Here is a 16,627-nt window from a genome sequence, read left to right on the forward strand (position 1 = left end):
CAATATCTCACAGATTTTCCGGGAAATAAAGAGCAGGCCAGTTACGCGCTTTAAGATATCACCAGTGGGAACACTGTTGTTCCCTTTGCAGACCACAACATTGCTGAGCATGGAGAGTAGTAATAAACAGACTATCTTTGAATCAATGGAAGTTGTCAAATGGAAAACAGACAAAGAATGGTAAAATATTTAACTCACCAAAGTTGACATCTGTGAAAAGTTTCCTGCCATCTGCTTGGTCACATGTGGTGTATCAGCATCAGCTCCATCCACACTCACTAAACTTTGACTCATGGCTTGCATATTCTTCATGTCACTTTTTCTGGAGTCGCTGGTCCTGCACACCTCGTAATTGTACACGTGTTGGAGAGTCCCTGTCCCCAAAGTGTCTGAGTAACGTGGTGGATAATATGGAATGACAGGGAGGTTGGAGTGGTACAGGACGCGAGACTGTCTCCACCTGTACACTTTGACTGATATGATGAGCAGCAAGCAGGTGATGAAGAGGAAGGAGACCACAGCCAAAGCCAAGACTAAGTAAAAAGTCAGCTTGTCATTGTACTCCTTGTCGTGCATGCTAAAGTCAGTGAACTCTGACAGCACTTCAGGGAAGCTGTCCGCCACCGCCACGTTAACAATGACTGTAGCTGAACGAGAGGGCTGCCCGTTGTCCTCCACTAGAACACTCAGTCTTTGTTTGACGCCATCTTTATCAGTGACTTGGCGGACAGTTCTTATTTCTCCATTGTGTAGGCCCACTTCAAACAGCGCCCTGTCTGTGGCTTTCTGCACTTTATAGGAGAGCCAGGCGTTCTGTCCAGAGTCCACATCCACAGCCACCACTTTAGTCACCAGATAGCCCACATCTGCTGAACGAGGCACCATTTCAGCCAGCACCGAGCCGCCCGTCTGGACCGGGTACAGGACCTGGGGGGCGTTGTCGTTCTGGTCCTGGATCAGGATGCGGACGCTCACGTTGCTGCTGAGAGGAGGGGAGCCTCCATCCTGAGCTCTGACCACCAAGTCCAGTTGTTTAATTTGCTCATAATCAAATGATCGAACAGAACTAATAACTCCAGTTTCAGAATTTAAAGAAACATAAGAAGAAACAGGACTGCCACTTATCTGTGTGTCCTCTAAAAGATAAGATATTCTCGCGTTTTGATTCCAATCAGCATCTCTAGCAGTGACAGCAAATATGGAAATACCAGGAGAATTATTCTCAGACACATAAGCAGAATAAATGTTTTTATCAAATAATGGTGCATTGTCATTAATATCCGAGATTCTAAGATGCAACTTTGTAGAGGTAGAAAGAGGAGGCGTTCCAAGATCAGTGGCTGTTATTGTTATGTTATATTCTGGGACAGACTCTCTATCAAAGAACTGCTCTGATATCAAATTGTAATAATTTGTTAAAGAGTTCTCCAATTTAAAAGGTAGATTTCCATTAATGGAACATGTTATTTGTCCATTTCTTTCAGAATCTGCATCTTTTATGTTTAGAATTGCAATTGTTGTACCAAGAGGTGAATCTTCAGACAGAGGACTTGAAAAGGACATTATATTAATAACTGGAGCATTGTCATTTACATCAATTACATCAAATATAATTTTACTTGTTCCAGTAAACCCACCTTGATCCTTTGCTTCCACCCTCACTTCATATTTTCTGTCCTTTTCATAATCAAGTTGACCAGATACATAAATTGTGCCTGTTTTTTCATCAATATTAAATTTATCTGCTGCACTTCCTTTCATTTTAGACAAACTATATGTGATGAGTCCATTTGAACCACTGTCAGCATCTGTAGCATTTACAGTAATTATACTAGTTCCTTTCACTGCATTTTCCATAACAGCTGCTTTATATTCTGATTGGTTAAACACAGGTCGGTTGTCATTTGCATCTAGCACATGTATTTCTATATTTACTGTACCAGATCTTTGTGGTGTTCCTCCATCCACTGCAATTAATTTTAAAGACAAACGGGGACGTTGCTCTCTGTCTAAAGGCTTCTGGAGCACCATTTCAACATATTTGCTGCCATCTGGATTTGCATGCTGATTCAGAATGAAATGATCGTTTGGTGACAAAATGTAATTCTGTAATGCGTTTTGTCCTACATCTTCATCCTCCGCACTCTGCAGAGGAAACTGCACTCCATGTGCGGTAGATTCACTTATTTCAAATATGAGAGCTTTATCATTATTTGCAAAGATGGGAGCATGATCATTTATATCCAAAACCTCGACAATGATTTTGTGCAATTCTAACGGGTTTTCTAAAATGACCTCAAAGCTGAAGCTACATGGCGTCACATCTCCACAAAGCTGCTCCCGGTCTATTCTGTCATTGACGACGAGAAGCCCTTTGTCTGTCTTCAGCTCGGTGTACTGGATGTTTTCGCCCGTCACGATGCGGGCCCGCCCTGAACGCAGCCTTTTCACATCCAAGCCGAGATCTTGCGCCACATTACCGATCACTGAGCCTTTTTTCATTTCTTCCGGGATAGAATAACGAATCTGACCACTTACCGTGGAGACCAAATAAAAGATGCAAATGAGAAGTCCCAATTGCTGTCGTGGGCCAGAAAACCATCGCCAAATCCATCGTGCGCCGGCGACGCATTTACGAGGTGCCATTTTCCAATAGAAAGATCAGGTATTCCGTGATTCAAACTGCAAATTTTCCTCTAAAATATCCCGTCATTGTCCATCCAAAATGACTTAAGAGAACAAAAAAGGTCTTGATAGTTGTTGACGCAACTGCATCCTCAACCTCAAATGAACACAGTGAGGCTGCTTCATGACATAGTCAGTGATGGTCTGAATGGAAGGAAATTCAAATGCTGACCAAGAGCGTCCCTTAGAGTCGAAATGGTGAACTTCACATCTATTTTCTACCACTGTACAACAACAGTTTTACCTACAATGCATGATCAGTCTAAAACACTGTTCTTCATGTTTTCAGATTAATGCAAAAATACGAGTTCAGCCTATTAATTTTATACGGATAAAAAAATGGTTGTCATAAGACAAAGACAGTATATTTAATAATATCAAAACAACATTATTAAATGCATTAATTATCATGCAACATTAATTTCCAAAATTGTTTTATGTTCCTATAACTTGATATTATGTATTTTTTTCAAATGTAGTTCATGTTGAGTCCCTATTTTAAAATATGTATCCTGTAAAATATTGTTGATTTGCTATGGTGGAATAAAATACAAAGTCTGCATGGAACATAATCATCATTGTCCTATAGCAGGTGTCTTCAACGTCTGTCGGGCCAAGTACCTCCAAACTAAAGTTGCTATTGAGTGCATGGGGCAGGGGTGTGAAACTCAAATACAGAGTGGGCCAAAATTTTAAACTGAACAAACCCGCGGGCCAAGGTTGAACAAATTAACCTTTTAATCGGGACCCAAACAAGTTTTGCATTAAATATTGAACAAGCAAGGCTTATATAACTTTAGTGACATGCAAAATCCAGTTTCAAATAATAATAATAATAATAATTAAAAGAATATCAATGGCATATCAAATACAATTTAAATACAAATTGTCTTTTTTTGTATTTGCAATCTTCAGAGGGAAATATCACATTTTTTTCCACAGGCTAATAATAAATTTGAAAATAAAATAACACTATTGAATGAACCAAACATTGAAGCCTTGAAGTAGCAAGAGAAAATGCTTTAATAAGTTGTTAATTATTGGTCAGTTTGCTGGAAGTTTCCCGGAAGAGTTAATGCTGCAAGGGTTTCTGGGTATTTGTTGTGTTGTGTTACGGTGCGGATGTTCACCTGGAATGTGTTTGTCATTCTTGTTTGGTGTGGGTTCACAGTGTGGCCCATATTTGTAACAGTGCTAAAGTTGTTTACACGGCCACCCTCAGTGTGACCTGTATGGCTGTTGACCAAGTATGCCTTGCATTTACTTGTGTGTGTGTGTGTGTGTGTGTGTGTAAAAGCCACAAATATTATGTGACACGCTGTTAGTATGGAGGAAAAGCGGACGTGACGACAGGTTGTAGAGAACGCTAAAGGCAGTGCCTTAAATGCACGCCCCCAATATTGTTGTCCAGGTGGAAATCGGTGGAAATTCGGGACAATGGTTGCCCCGGGAGATTTTTAGGAGGGGCACAGAACTTCGGGAGTCTATCGGAAGAATTAGGAGGGTTGGCAAGTATGAGTATTAGCGGTGAATGCGGTGTTACAGTAGCACCGACGCTGTATAACACCGGCGGGCCAGCTCTAATGCTAAATTGATATTGCCTCATGGGCCAAATTAAATTAAACGGCAGGCCAAATTTGGCCCGCGGGCCAGAGTTTGACACCCATGGCATGGGGGATCTTACTCAAATATCTTGAATATATGTTTAACATAAAACTGGCCTTAGAGGCGCCTTGCTTTGGTGCAATATTTAACTGTTTCGAACTCCTTGGAGGTTATGAATGATGATGTAAACCATGTTTTGTTTTATAATACGATCTTATACCTTAAATATTCATAACAATTCTGATTCTGTTTCTGATTCTGTGTTAACTCAAAAGTCACTCACAGTGTAAACAAAATGCATGAGGGACATTTAAATGACAAAAAAAATGACAATAAATACAATTATTATATGAAAAATAAGAACAATGGAAAAACTATATTTGTGAGATAGCTCTTTGAGACAATTGTTTACATCCAGTTTTCCTTCCTCACCGTCACATCACACATTGCATTTGTCAAACGCTCCAAAGCCAACCACATTAGCTTCACAATCCAACATCCTGCCTGCATGCATTGTAATAAATATTGCTATATTGTATTATTGTATTACATAATGAATTATACAGACACAATAAATAAATACGAATGATTTTTGTTACGCTTCCTTGTGTCGTTCTTCATTCCCTATTGTTGTTTTCTCAGGCAATTTTAAATCTTAACAGGTTGTGTCAGATCAGGAAAGATGAACTCTTCTTCTCCGATATACCAGATTTTGCAACAGCACTAAATCAATGACCATTCATAGCTTTCATGAACACAAACATTATGGAAAAACATGTTGCCTATTAGAACCCACCGCGGCCTTAAAAGGGCCAAGTGGTAGAAATGGATGGAAGGATCCTAACTGATTCATAATACCGACAAACTTGCAACGTTTGTGAGTAAATAGATATGCTCAATATCTCACAGATTTTCCGGGAAATAAAGAGCAGGCCAGTTACGCTCTTTAAGATATCACCAGTTGGAACACTGTTGTTCCCTATGCAGACCACAACATTGCTGAGCATGGAGAGTAGTAATAAGCAGACTATCTTTAAATCAATGGAAGTTGTCAAATGGAAAACAGACAAAGAATGGTAAAATATTTAACTCACCAAAGTTGACATCTGTGAAAAGTTTCCTGCCATCTGCTTGGTCACATGTGGTGTATCAGCATCAGCTCCATCCACACTCACTAAACTTTGACTCATGGCTTGCATATTCTTCATGTCACTTTTTCTGGAGTCGCTGGTCCTGCACACCTCGTAATTGTACACGTGTTGGAGAGTCCCTGTCCCCAAAGTGTCTGAGTAACGTGGTGGATAATATGGAATGACAGGGAGGTTGGAGTGGTACAGGACGCGAGACTGTCTCCACCTGTACACTTTGACTGATATGATGAGCAGCAAGCAGGTGATGAAGAGGAAGGAGACCACAGCCAAAGCCAAGACTAAGTAAAAAGTCAGCTTGTCATTGTACTCCTTGTCGTGCATGCTAAAGTCAGTGAACTCTGACAGCACTTCAGGGAAGCTGTCCGCCACCGCCACGTTAACAATGACTGTAGCTGAACGAGAGGGCTGCCCGTTGTCCTCCACTAGAACACTCAGTCTTTGTTTGACGCCATCTTTATCAGTGACTTGGCGGACAGTTCTTATTTCTCCATTGTGTAGGCCCACTTCAAACAGCGCCCTGTCTGTGGCTTTCTGCACTTTATAGGAGAGCCAGGCGTTCTGTCCAGAGTCCACATCCACAGCCACCACTTTAGTCACCAGATAGCCCACATCTGCTGAACGAGGCACCATTTCAGCCAGCACCGAGCCGCCCGTCTGGACCGGGTACAGGACCTGGGGGGCGTTGTCGTTCTGGTCCTGGATCAGGATGCGGGCGCTCACGTTGCTGCTGAGAGGAGGAGAACCTCCATCCTGAGCTCTGACCACCAAGTCCAGTTGTTTAATTTGCTCATAATCAAATGATCGAACAGAACTAATAACTCCAGTTTCAGAATTTAAAGAAACATAAGTAGAAACAGGACTGCCACTTATCTGTGTGTCCTCTAAAAGATAAGATATTCTCGCGTTTTGATTCCAATCAGCATCTCTAGCAGTGACAGCAAATATGGAAATGCCAGGAGAATTATTCTCTGAGACATAAGCGGAATAAATGTTTTTATCAAATAATGGTGCATTGTCATTAATGTCTGAGATTCTAAGATGTAACTTTGTAGAGGTAGAAAGAGGGGGCGTTCCAAGATCAGTGGCTGTTATTGTTATGTTATATTCTGGGACAGACTCTCTATCAAAGTATTGATCTGAGATCAAATTGTAATAATTTGTTAATGAGTTCTCCAATTTAAAAGGCAGTTTTCCATCTATTGAACATGTAATTTGTCCATTTCTCTCAGAATCTGCATCTTTTATGTTTAGAACTGCTATTGTTGTGCCAGGTGGTGAGTCTTCAGACAGAGGACTTGAAAATGACATTATATTAATAATTGGAGCATTGTCATTTACATCAATTACATCAAATATAATTTTACTTGTTCCAGTAAGCCCACCTTGATCCTTTGCTTCCACCCTCACTTCATATTTTCTGTCCTTTTCATAATCTATTTGACCAGATACATAAATTGTTCCTGTTTTTTCATCAATATTAAATATATCTGCTGCACTTTCTTTCTTTTTGGATAAACTATATGTGATGAGTCCATAAGAACCACTGTCAGCATCTGTAGCATTTACAGTAATTATACTAGTTCCTTTCACTGCATTTTCCATAACAGCTGTTTTATATTCTGATTGGTTAAATATGGGTTCGTTGTCATTTGCATCTAAAACGTTTATTTCTATATTTACTGTACCAGACCTCTGTGGTGTTCCTCCATCCACTGCAATTAATTTTAAAGACAAACGGGGACGTTGCTCTCTGTCTAAAGGCTTCTGGAGCACCATTTCAACATATTTGCTGCCATCTGGATTTGCATGCTGATTCAGAATAAAATGATCGTTAGGTGACAAAATGTAATTCTGTAATGCGTTTTGTCCTACATCTTCATCCTCTGCACTTTTCAGAGGAAAGCGCACTCCCACTGCAGCCGATTCACTTATTTCAAATATGAGAGCCTCATCTTTATTTGCAAAGATGGGAGCATGATCATTTATATCCAAAACTTCAACAATGATTCTGTGCAATTCAATGGGGTTTTCTAAAATGACCTCAAAGCTGAAGCTACATGGCGTCACATCTCCACAAAGCTGCTCCCGGTCTATTCTGTCATTGACGACGAGAAGCCCTTTGTCTGTCTTCAGCTCGGTGTACTGGATGTTTTCGCCCGTCACGATGCGGGCCCGCCCTGAACGCAGCCTTTTCACATCCAAGCCGAGATCTTGCGCCACATTACCGATCACCGAGCCTTTCTTTGTCTCTTCAGGAATAGAATAACGAATCTGACCACTTACCGTGGTGACCAAATAAAGGATGCAAAAAATAAGTCCCATTTGGTGTCGTGGGCCAGAAAACAATCCCCAAATCCATCGTGCGCCAGCGACGCATTTTCGAGGTGCCATTTTGCAATAACTAGACTTCTATCCAGTAAGTCAAACAAAATATTTTCTTGTAAAATATCCGTTCATTATAGATCCAACAACGACTTAAAATGGACACAAACGTGCGGGTAATGCGTCCTCAACCTCAAATGAACACAGCGAGGCTGCTTCATTACGTAGTCAGGGATGGACTGAATGGAACCACAATCAAATGCTGACCAAGAGCGTCCCTTAGAGTCGAAATGGTGAATTTCACATTTATATTCAACAACTGCACAATAAATATCACTGAACATGTTCAAATTAAATACATTATCAGTCAAAATCAATGTTCTTCATATTTTCAGATGCATGGTAAATTAAGAGCTCACAACACAATCCAATCCACTCTATTTATATAGCACATTTAAACAACAAGAACGTTTCCAAAGTGCTGCACAACCATGTTAAAAACGATATAAAAAAACAATATTATGCTCCACCAATGACTGAATAAAAACCAAAAATAGATAAATATAAAACCAATATAAAAACAATAATAAAATACTATAATAATTATTTTGTTTGAAAAGGAGGTGTTTTAATGGTATCAAAACACAATTACCATATGTTATCTTATTGTTGTTAATACAATTATGCTGTTCGAACAGTTTATAAGCCTATACCAAACTTCATGTCATGTTTTTTTCCCCTCCAGATTTTAGTTAGTCTTTCTTTAAAAATATAATACTATACACAAATAAATATAAATGTGTGTGTCAATTTGCAACAGCAAGTGAGTAAAATATACAAAGTATAAATTAAATATGATAAATATCTTCTAAGATAGGTCCGCTTAAATGTCGATATGCTGACACAATATGCAGCAGCAATACAAAATTACAACACTCTTTAAATCAATGAAATGTATCATATGACAGAACAAAAATAAATGTAAAATATTTGACTCACCAAAGTTGACATCAGTGAAAAGTTTCCTGCCATCTGCTTGGTCACATGTGGTGTATCAGCATCAGCTCCATCCACACTCACTAAACTTTGACTCATGGCTTGCATATTCTTCATGTCACTTTTTCTGGAGTCGCTGGTCCTGCACACCTCGTAATTGTACACGTGTTGGAGAGTCCCTGTCCCCAAAGTGTCTGAGTAACGTGGTGGATAATATGGAATGACAGGGAGGTTGGAGTGGTACAGGACGCGAGACTGTCTCCACCTGTACACTTTGACTGATATGATGAGCAGCAAGCAGGTGATGAAGAGGAAGGAGACCACAGCCAAAGCCAAGACTAAGTAAAAAGTCAGCTTGTCATTGTACTCCTTGTCGTGCATGCTAAAGTCAGTGAACTCTGACAGCACTTCAGGGAAGCTGTCCGCCACCGCCACGTTAACAATGACTGTAGCTGAACGAGAGGGCTGCCCGTTGTCCTCCACTAGAACACTCAGTCTTTGTTTGACGCCATCTTTATCAGTGACTTGGCGGACAGTTCTTATTTCTCCATTGTGTAGGCCCACTTCAAACAGCGCCCTGTCTGTGGCTTTCTGCACTTTATAGGAGAGCCAGGCGTTCTGTCCAGAGTCCACATCCACAGCCACCACTTTAGTCACCAGATAGCCCACATCTGCTGAACGAGGCACCATTTCAGCCAGCACCGAGCCGCCCGTCTGGACCGGGTACAGGACCTGGGGGGCGTTGTCGTTCTGGTCCTGGATCAGGATGCGGACGCTCACGTTGCTGCTGAGAGGAGGAGAACCTCCATCCTGAGCTCTGACCACCAAGTCCAGTTGTTTAATTTGTTCATAATCAAATGATCGAACAGAACTAATAACGCCAGTTTCAGAATTTAGAGAAACATAAGTAGAAACGGGACTGCCACTTATCTGTGTGTCCTCTAAAAGATAAGATATTCTCGCGTTTTGATTCCAATCAGCATCTCTGGCAGTGACAGCAAATATGGAAATGCCAGGAGAATTATTCTCAGACACATAAGCAGAATAAATGTTTTTATCAAATAATGGTGCATTGTCATTAATGTCTGAGATTCTAAGATGTAACTTTGTAGAGGTAGAAAGAGGGGGCGTTCCAAGATCAGTGGCTGTTATGGTTATGTTATATTCTGACACAGACTCTCTATCAAAGTACTGATCTGATATTAAATTGTAATAATTTGTTAATGATTTCTCCAATTTAAAAGGTAGTTTTCCATCTATTGAACATGTTATTTGTCCATTTTTGTCAGAATCAGCATCTTGTATGTTTAGAACTGCTATTGTTGTACCAGGAAGTGAATCTTCAGACAGAGGACTTGAAAATGACATTACATTAATAACTGGAGCATTGTCATTTACATCAATTACATCAAATATAATCTTACTGGTACCTATTCGCCCACCTTGATCCTTTGCTTCCACCCTCACTTCATATTTTCTGTCCTTTTCATAATCTATTTGACCGGACACAAAAACTGTGCCTGTTTTTTCATCAATATTAAATATTTGTGCTGCACTTCCTTTCTTTTTGGATAAACTATATGTGATGAGTCCATTTGAACCACTGTCAGCATCTGTAGCATTTACAGTAATTATACTAGTTCCTTTCACTGCATTTTCCACAACAGCAGTCTTATATGTTGATTGATTGAATATGGGTTCATTGTCATTTGCATCTAACACATTTATTTCTATATTTACTGTACCAGACCTCTGTGGTGTTCCTCCATCCACTGCAATTAATTTTAAAGACAAACGGGGACGTTGCTCTCTGTCTAAAGGCTTCTGGAGCACCATTTCAACATATTTGCTGCCATCTGGATTTGCATGCTGATTCAGAATAAAATTATCATTTGGTGACAAAATGTAATTCTGTAATGCGTTTTGTCCTACATCGTCATCCTCTGCACTCTGCAAAGGAAAGCGCACTCCCACTGCAGCTGATTCACTTATTTCAAATAAGAGAGCCTCATCTTTATTTGCAAAGATGGGAGCATGGTCGTTTATATCCAAAACCTCGACAATGATTCTGTGCAATTCAATGGGGTTTTCTAAAATGACCTCAAAGCTGAAGCTACATGGCGTCACATCTCCACAAAGCTGCTCCCGGTCTATTCTGTCATTGACGACGAGAAGCCCTTTGTCTGTCTTCAGCTCGGTGTACTGGATGTTTCCTCTCGTCACGATGCGGGCCCGCCCTGAACGCAGCCTTTTCACATCCAAGCCGAGATCTTGCGCCACATTACCGATCACCGAGCCTTTCTTCATCTCTTCTGGGATAGAATAACGAATCTGACCACTTACCGTGGTGACAAAATAAAGGATGCAAAGAAGTAGTCCCATTCGGTGTCGTGGTCCAGACAACAATCGCCCAATCCATCGTGCGTCAGCGACGCATTTTCGAGGAGCCATTTTACAAAAAAAATATATATATATGTATATATGTGTATCCACTAAATCAAACGACAAATATTATTTTCAATCATCAATTCTCTCTAGATATAAAAAAACGACTTCAATTCACCAAAAACGTGTTGTTCACTCTAATGCGTCCTAAACCTCAAATGAACACACAGCGAATCTGCTCACATAGTCAGTGATGGACTGAAGGAAAGGAAATCCAAACGCGGACTAAGAGCGTCCCTTAGAGTCGAAAGGGTGAATTTCACCTTTTCTACCACAGCACAATAACATTCAACATTTTTCACCAAATACCAGCACAAAACAATATTCTTCATATTTTAAAAATAAATGCAAAGTAAACAGATCACACCATAAATGTAATAATTCTCAGTGATGTGGAACATAAAGCCAATGCAATGCAACTAAAACAGGATACCAGAATAAATTGGAAGAGGCTGAATGAATTTTGTACATTTATTTGACTTAAATCATAACCGACAATTTATTAAATTAGTTAATTAAAAGTAATTTAACTGTAGTTCACAAATTAAACACATGCTATTATAAGATAATTCAATACAATAAAAACACAAAAAATACAAAAGCTGCAAAAGTCAAGCATCGAACAACACCGGATAATAATTGGATCTATTGCACTAACCCAGTTGGTACAACGTTTCATTGTTTAATAAATACAAAGTAGTGGGATAAAAAAAAACATTTGCGGGTTAAAATGATGCACAGGAACCAATCACTGCAGGGCTAATTGTTACAGTCGATTTCTACTGTAGTTTAAGTTTTGTAGTGTCAGTTTTTGTTTGCATTTACATCAAAGATGACTGAATATGTGTCGAAGCTCAGGATTTGGGGTTCAGGTTCTTCAGTCGGCCGTGATTTGAAACGGAATCCAGTCGGAGAGAGGTTGCGTCATCACGCTCTGCCTTTGGCCAGTGCGTCTAACCCTGAACTCTGACTGGCAGGTTCCTCAAGTTCCAAAAACTATTTGTAAAAACCTGACAAAGGACGTATTTTAAAAAGGATCAAACACACAATTGCAAAGGGCATTGTTTTTGATTTTATTATACTTTTTTGGGATCTTTCTGTGTGGAGTTTGCATGTTCTCCCCGTGAATGCGTGGGTTCCCTCCGGGTACTCCGGCTTCCTCCCACTTCCAAAGACATGCACCTGGGGATAGGTTGATTGGCAACACTAAATGGTCCCTAGTGTGTGAATGTGAGTGTGAATGTTGTCTGTCTATCTGTGTTGGCCCTGCGATGAGGTGGCGACTTGTCCAGGGTGTACCCTGCCTTCCGCCCGATTGTAGCTGAGATAGGCGCCAGCGCCCCCTGCGACCCCGAAAGGGAATAAGCGGTAGAAAATGGATGGATGGATGGAACTTTGTCAGAATCACCATCACAATCAAAGTCAGAATCAGCTTTATTGGCCAAGTATGTTCAATGTTTTTATTTTATTTTATTTAGGTTCAGTTCATATTCAGTTCCTCTTTGAAAATATAAAACTGTAAATAAAATGGCTTATTGTTCATAGGGAAGAGGGCAAAATACAAAGTATGAATTGATTATAAATATAATTTTTGTTTGACAATAATTGGTTTAGGTCTGCTTTAAACGTCAATTTCTTAACACCATGGACAGCAGCAAAGAACATAATTACAATTATCTTCAAAGGAGTTGTGTTGTGATATCGTTTTCAACATAAAACCTCCTTGTGGTCTACATAATATGTCATGGTGGTGCTTTGGTCAACATTTTGTCTGTCTTGGATCTGCTTTGAACTGAACTCTCGGGGCTGTGTTGGAGCCACTATGGATTGAACTTTCACAGTATCATGTTAGACCCGCTCGACATCCATTGCTTTCGGTCCCCTAGAAGGGGGGGGTTGCCCACATCTGAGGTCCTCTCCAAGGTTTCTCATAGTCAGCATTGTCACTGGCGTCCCACTGGGTGTGAATTCTCCCTGCCCACTGGGTGTGAGTTTTCCTTGCCCACATCTGAGGTCCTCTCCAAGGTTTCTCATAGTCAGCATTGTCACTGGCGTCCCACTGGATGTGAATTCTCCCTGCCCACTGGGTGTGAGTTTTCCTTGCCCTTTTGTGGGTTCTTCCGAGGATGTTGTAGTCGTAATGATTTGTGCAGTCCTTTGAGACATTTGTGATTTGGGGCTATATTAATAAACATTGATTGATTGATTGATAGTTTTTTGTATGGATTTTGTTTTGCACAACATATTCGAGCTGCTTTCTGACCGTCTCTTCAGAGGGTGCCGTTTTGTGGGCGGTCTTATTTACGTGCCGAAGCCCTCCTCCAGGCCAAGCCACCTTCCACTACATCTCCACACCACCAGCCATGTTACAATTTTTAACCCTTCCACATTATTCTGTCAGACATAAAGTAGAACCGTAGACCAATTTTTCATTAGATATGGTAACACGCCAGTCTGCCCCACAACAAGAGGATAAAGGAAAACGAGAAACGTATTAACTACAATATTGTACTACAAGAAGATACAAATGGCGGACTTGCTCAAAGCTCTTCGGGTAAACTTATTGACATGGTTGGATTTCTAATTTTCAGGACTTTTTGGGATCTCATTATAATACAAACAGGTACCAACAAGTGAGACAAGTTACTTTTGCATAATAGGAACCCTTTAAATCGCTAAAGTTTTCATTAAAAAAAAACAATAATGATGGTGAAACATGTGACTTACCAAAGTTGGATGGTCACATGTGGTGTATCAGCATCAGCTCCATTCATACTCACTAAACTTTGACTCATGGCTTGCATAGATTAGATAGTACTTTATTGATTCCGTCAGAAGAGTTTCTTCAGGAAAATTAAAATTTTCAGCACAATATTCCTCATATCACTGTGTTTAGAGTCAGTGGTCCTGCACACATCGTAATTCTATGCGTGTTGGGGAGTCCCTGTTCCCAAAGTGTCTGAGTAACGTGGTGGATAATATGGAATGACAGTGAGGAAACTACAGCCCAAAAAATGTGTTTTTTTTCGACTGCATGTGTCAAAGTTTGTTGGTGACAAACCCCAAGATGCAGAGAAGGAGGCAGGAATTGCGTAAGAAAACACGATTTAATTAAACACTAATCAATCAATCAATCAATCAATGTTTACTTATATAGCCCTAAATCACTAGTGTCTCAAAGGGCTGCACAAACCACCACGACATCCTCGGTAGGCCCACATAAGGGCAAGGAAAACTCACACCCAGTGGGACATCGGTGACAATAATGACCAAGTGGGACGTCGGTGACAATGATGACTATGAGAACCTTGGAGAGGAGGAAAACAATGGATGTCGAGCGGGTCTAACATGATACTGTGAAAGTTCAATCCATAATGGATCCAACACAGTCGCGAGAGTCCAGTCCAAAGCGGATCCAACACAGCGGCGAGAGTCCCGTTCACAGCGGAGCCAGCAGGAAACCATCCCAAGCGGGGGCGGATCAGCAGCGCAGAGATGTCCCCAGCCGATACACAGGCAAGCCGTACATGGCCACCGGAACGGACCGGACCCCCTCCACAAGGGAGAGTGGGACATAGAAGAAAAATAAAAGAAACGGCAGATCAACTGGTCTAAAAAGGGAGTCTATTTAAAGGCTAGAGTATACAAATGAGTTTTAAGGTGAGACTTAAATGCTTCTACTGAGATAGCATCTCGAACTGTTACCGGGAGGGCATTCCAGAGTACTGGAGCCTGAACGGAAAACTCTCTATAGCCCGCAAACTTTTTTTGGGCTTTGGGAATCACTAACAAGCCGGAGTCCTTTGAACGCAGATTTCTTGCCGGGACATATGGTACAATACAATCGGCAAGATAGGATGGAGCTAGACCGTGTAGTATTTTATACGTAAGTAGTAAAACCTTAAAGTCACATCTTAAGTGCACAGGAAGTCAGTGCAGGTGAGCCAGTATAGGTATATATGTATGTATATATGTATATAAAGTATATACAGTACAGGCGTAATGTGATCAAACTTTCTTGTTCTTGTCAAAAGTCTAGCAGCCGCATTTTGTACCAACTGTAATCTTTTAATGCTAGACATGGGGAGACCCGAAAATAATACGTTACAGTAGTCGAGGCGAGACGTAACAAACGCATGGATAATGATCTCAGCGTCTTTAGTGGACAGAATGGAGCGACTAAACAAGAACAAACCAAAAGGGTACCAACAAAAGGCGCGCACAAGACGGATAACAAACTTGGCTAAGAACAAAAACACTTACTGTGACACGACGGAACTATGGCATGAACATAGTGAACAGAAGTAGGCACAGCTACAACGAAAAGTAATAATTGCATTGACAGGTATTGGTGACATCGACACGGCAATAATCCAGCACTGACTGGAGGAGAAAACAGGTCTAAAATAGTGCCTGGCTGATTGACACCAGGTGTGGCCAGGTGCCAATCAGTCTCAACTGAGGGCACACAGCAATCAGGGAGACAAACAGGAAACGGAATCAAAAAAATAGTGCTGACAGGAACTAAAGACAGGACACAAAGAAAAATGCAGAGGACAACTAAGACATAGACCAAACTGTTAGGGACAAGCCTGACAGTATGTAGAGAAAATGAATAACGTTATAGGGCTGGGCCTAACAGTTTCACTCCCAAACACAAGTTTTTTGCAACGTGTCTGACAAAGACCCAATTCCTTATCTCCTCTGATATCAATCAATCAATCAATGTTTACTTATATAGCCCTAAATCACTAGTGTCTCAAAGGGCTGCACAAACCACCACGACATCCTCGGTAGGCCCACATAAGGGCAAGGAAAACTCACACCCAGTGGGACATCGGTGACAATAATGACCCAGTGGGACGTCGGTGACAATAATGACTATGAGAACCTTAGAGAGGAGGAAAGCAATGGATGTCGAGCGGGTCTAACATGATACTGTGAAAGTTCAATCCATAATGGATCCAACACAGTCGCGAGAGTCCAGTCCAAAGCGGATCCAACACAGCAGCGAGAGTCCCGTTCACAGCGGAGCCAGCAGGAAACCATCCCAAGCGGAGGCGGATCAGCAGCGCAGAGATGTCCCCAGCCGATACACAGGCAAGCAGTACATGGCCACCGGATCGGACCGGACCCCCTCCACAGGGTAGAGTGGAAAAAAACAAATGTGTCCACTGAACAAAGTCATAACACAGAAAAGCAAAGTAGAGATACTTCAACACTGTGGCGCTGATTTCCTATCCACCACATTCATTGTAGTTGATTTGTTAATAAACTCCCCCCAAAAACAAGGAGCCCTTGTCTGCTTTAAATGCTCAAAGCATTCACAGGTAAAAAGAGCTCAGCAGCGCATGTACTTTTTGCGTCGGATGAAAAGAGCACAGCTCCCTCCCACCCATTCTCAGCACATTCTACCGAGGCAC

At 41.0% G+C, this 16,627-nt stretch overlaps 3 protein-coding genes across 4 annotated transcripts in view; all 3 read right to left on the reverse strand.

Moving 5' to 3' along the window:
• Positions 1 to 11,506, reverse strand: part of LOC133552572 (protocadherin gamma-A11-like) — a 255,083-nt gene extending 243,577 nt beyond the window's left edge. Inside the window, exon 1 of one of the 2 annotated variants that reach the window (XM_061899821.1) lies at positions 8,763 to 11,506. In XM_061899821.1, the coding sequence (XP_061755805.1) occupies positions 8,763 to 11,210 (2,448 nt within the window). In that variant the 5' untranslated portion in view covers positions 11,211 to 11,506. The remainder of the gene's footprint in view (positions 1 to 8,762) is intronic. The other variant, XM_061899827.1, reaches the window with a different exon arrangement.
• LOC133552570 (protocadherin gamma-A10-like) lies at positions 148 to 2,770 on the reverse strand. The gene has a single exon (XM_061899816.1). It carries the CDS (start codon positions 2,644 to 2,646, stop codon positions 190 to 192), a length of 2,457 nt encoding a protein of 818 aa, XP_061755800.1. The 5' UTR covers positions 2,647 to 2,770; the 3' UTR covers positions 148 to 189.
• Positions 5,352 to 8,136, reverse strand: LOC133552571 (protocadherin gamma-A12-like). The gene has a single exon (XM_061899817.1). The coding sequence runs from the start codon at positions 7,830 to 7,832 to the stop codon at positions 5,376 to 5,378; it is 2,457 nt and encodes an 818-aa protein (XP_061755801.1). The 5' UTR covers positions 7,833 to 8,136; the 3' UTR covers positions 5,352 to 5,375.
• Positions 11,507 to 16,627: the final 5,121 nt, after the last annotated feature.

This window comes from Nerophis ophidion, linkage group LG05 (assembly GCF_033978795.1).
Source record: "Nerophis ophidion isolate RoL-2023_Sa linkage group LG05, RoL_Noph_v1.0, whole genome shotgun sequence".
In the NCBI taxonomy this organism is placed as follows: Eukaryota; Metazoa; Chordata; class Actinopteri; order Syngnathiformes; family Syngnathidae; genus Nerophis; species Nerophis ophidion.

Bases quoted from the DNA above. Each gene is read 5' to 3' on its own strand.
- LOC133552570 (XM_061899816.1), bottom strand. From the start codon at position 2,646: ATGGCACCTCGTAAATGCGTCGCCGGCGCACGATGGATTTGGCGATGG.
- LOC133552571 (XM_061899817.1), bottom strand. From the start codon at position 7,832: ATGGCACCTCGAAAATGCGTCGCTGGCGCACGATGGATTTGGGGATTG.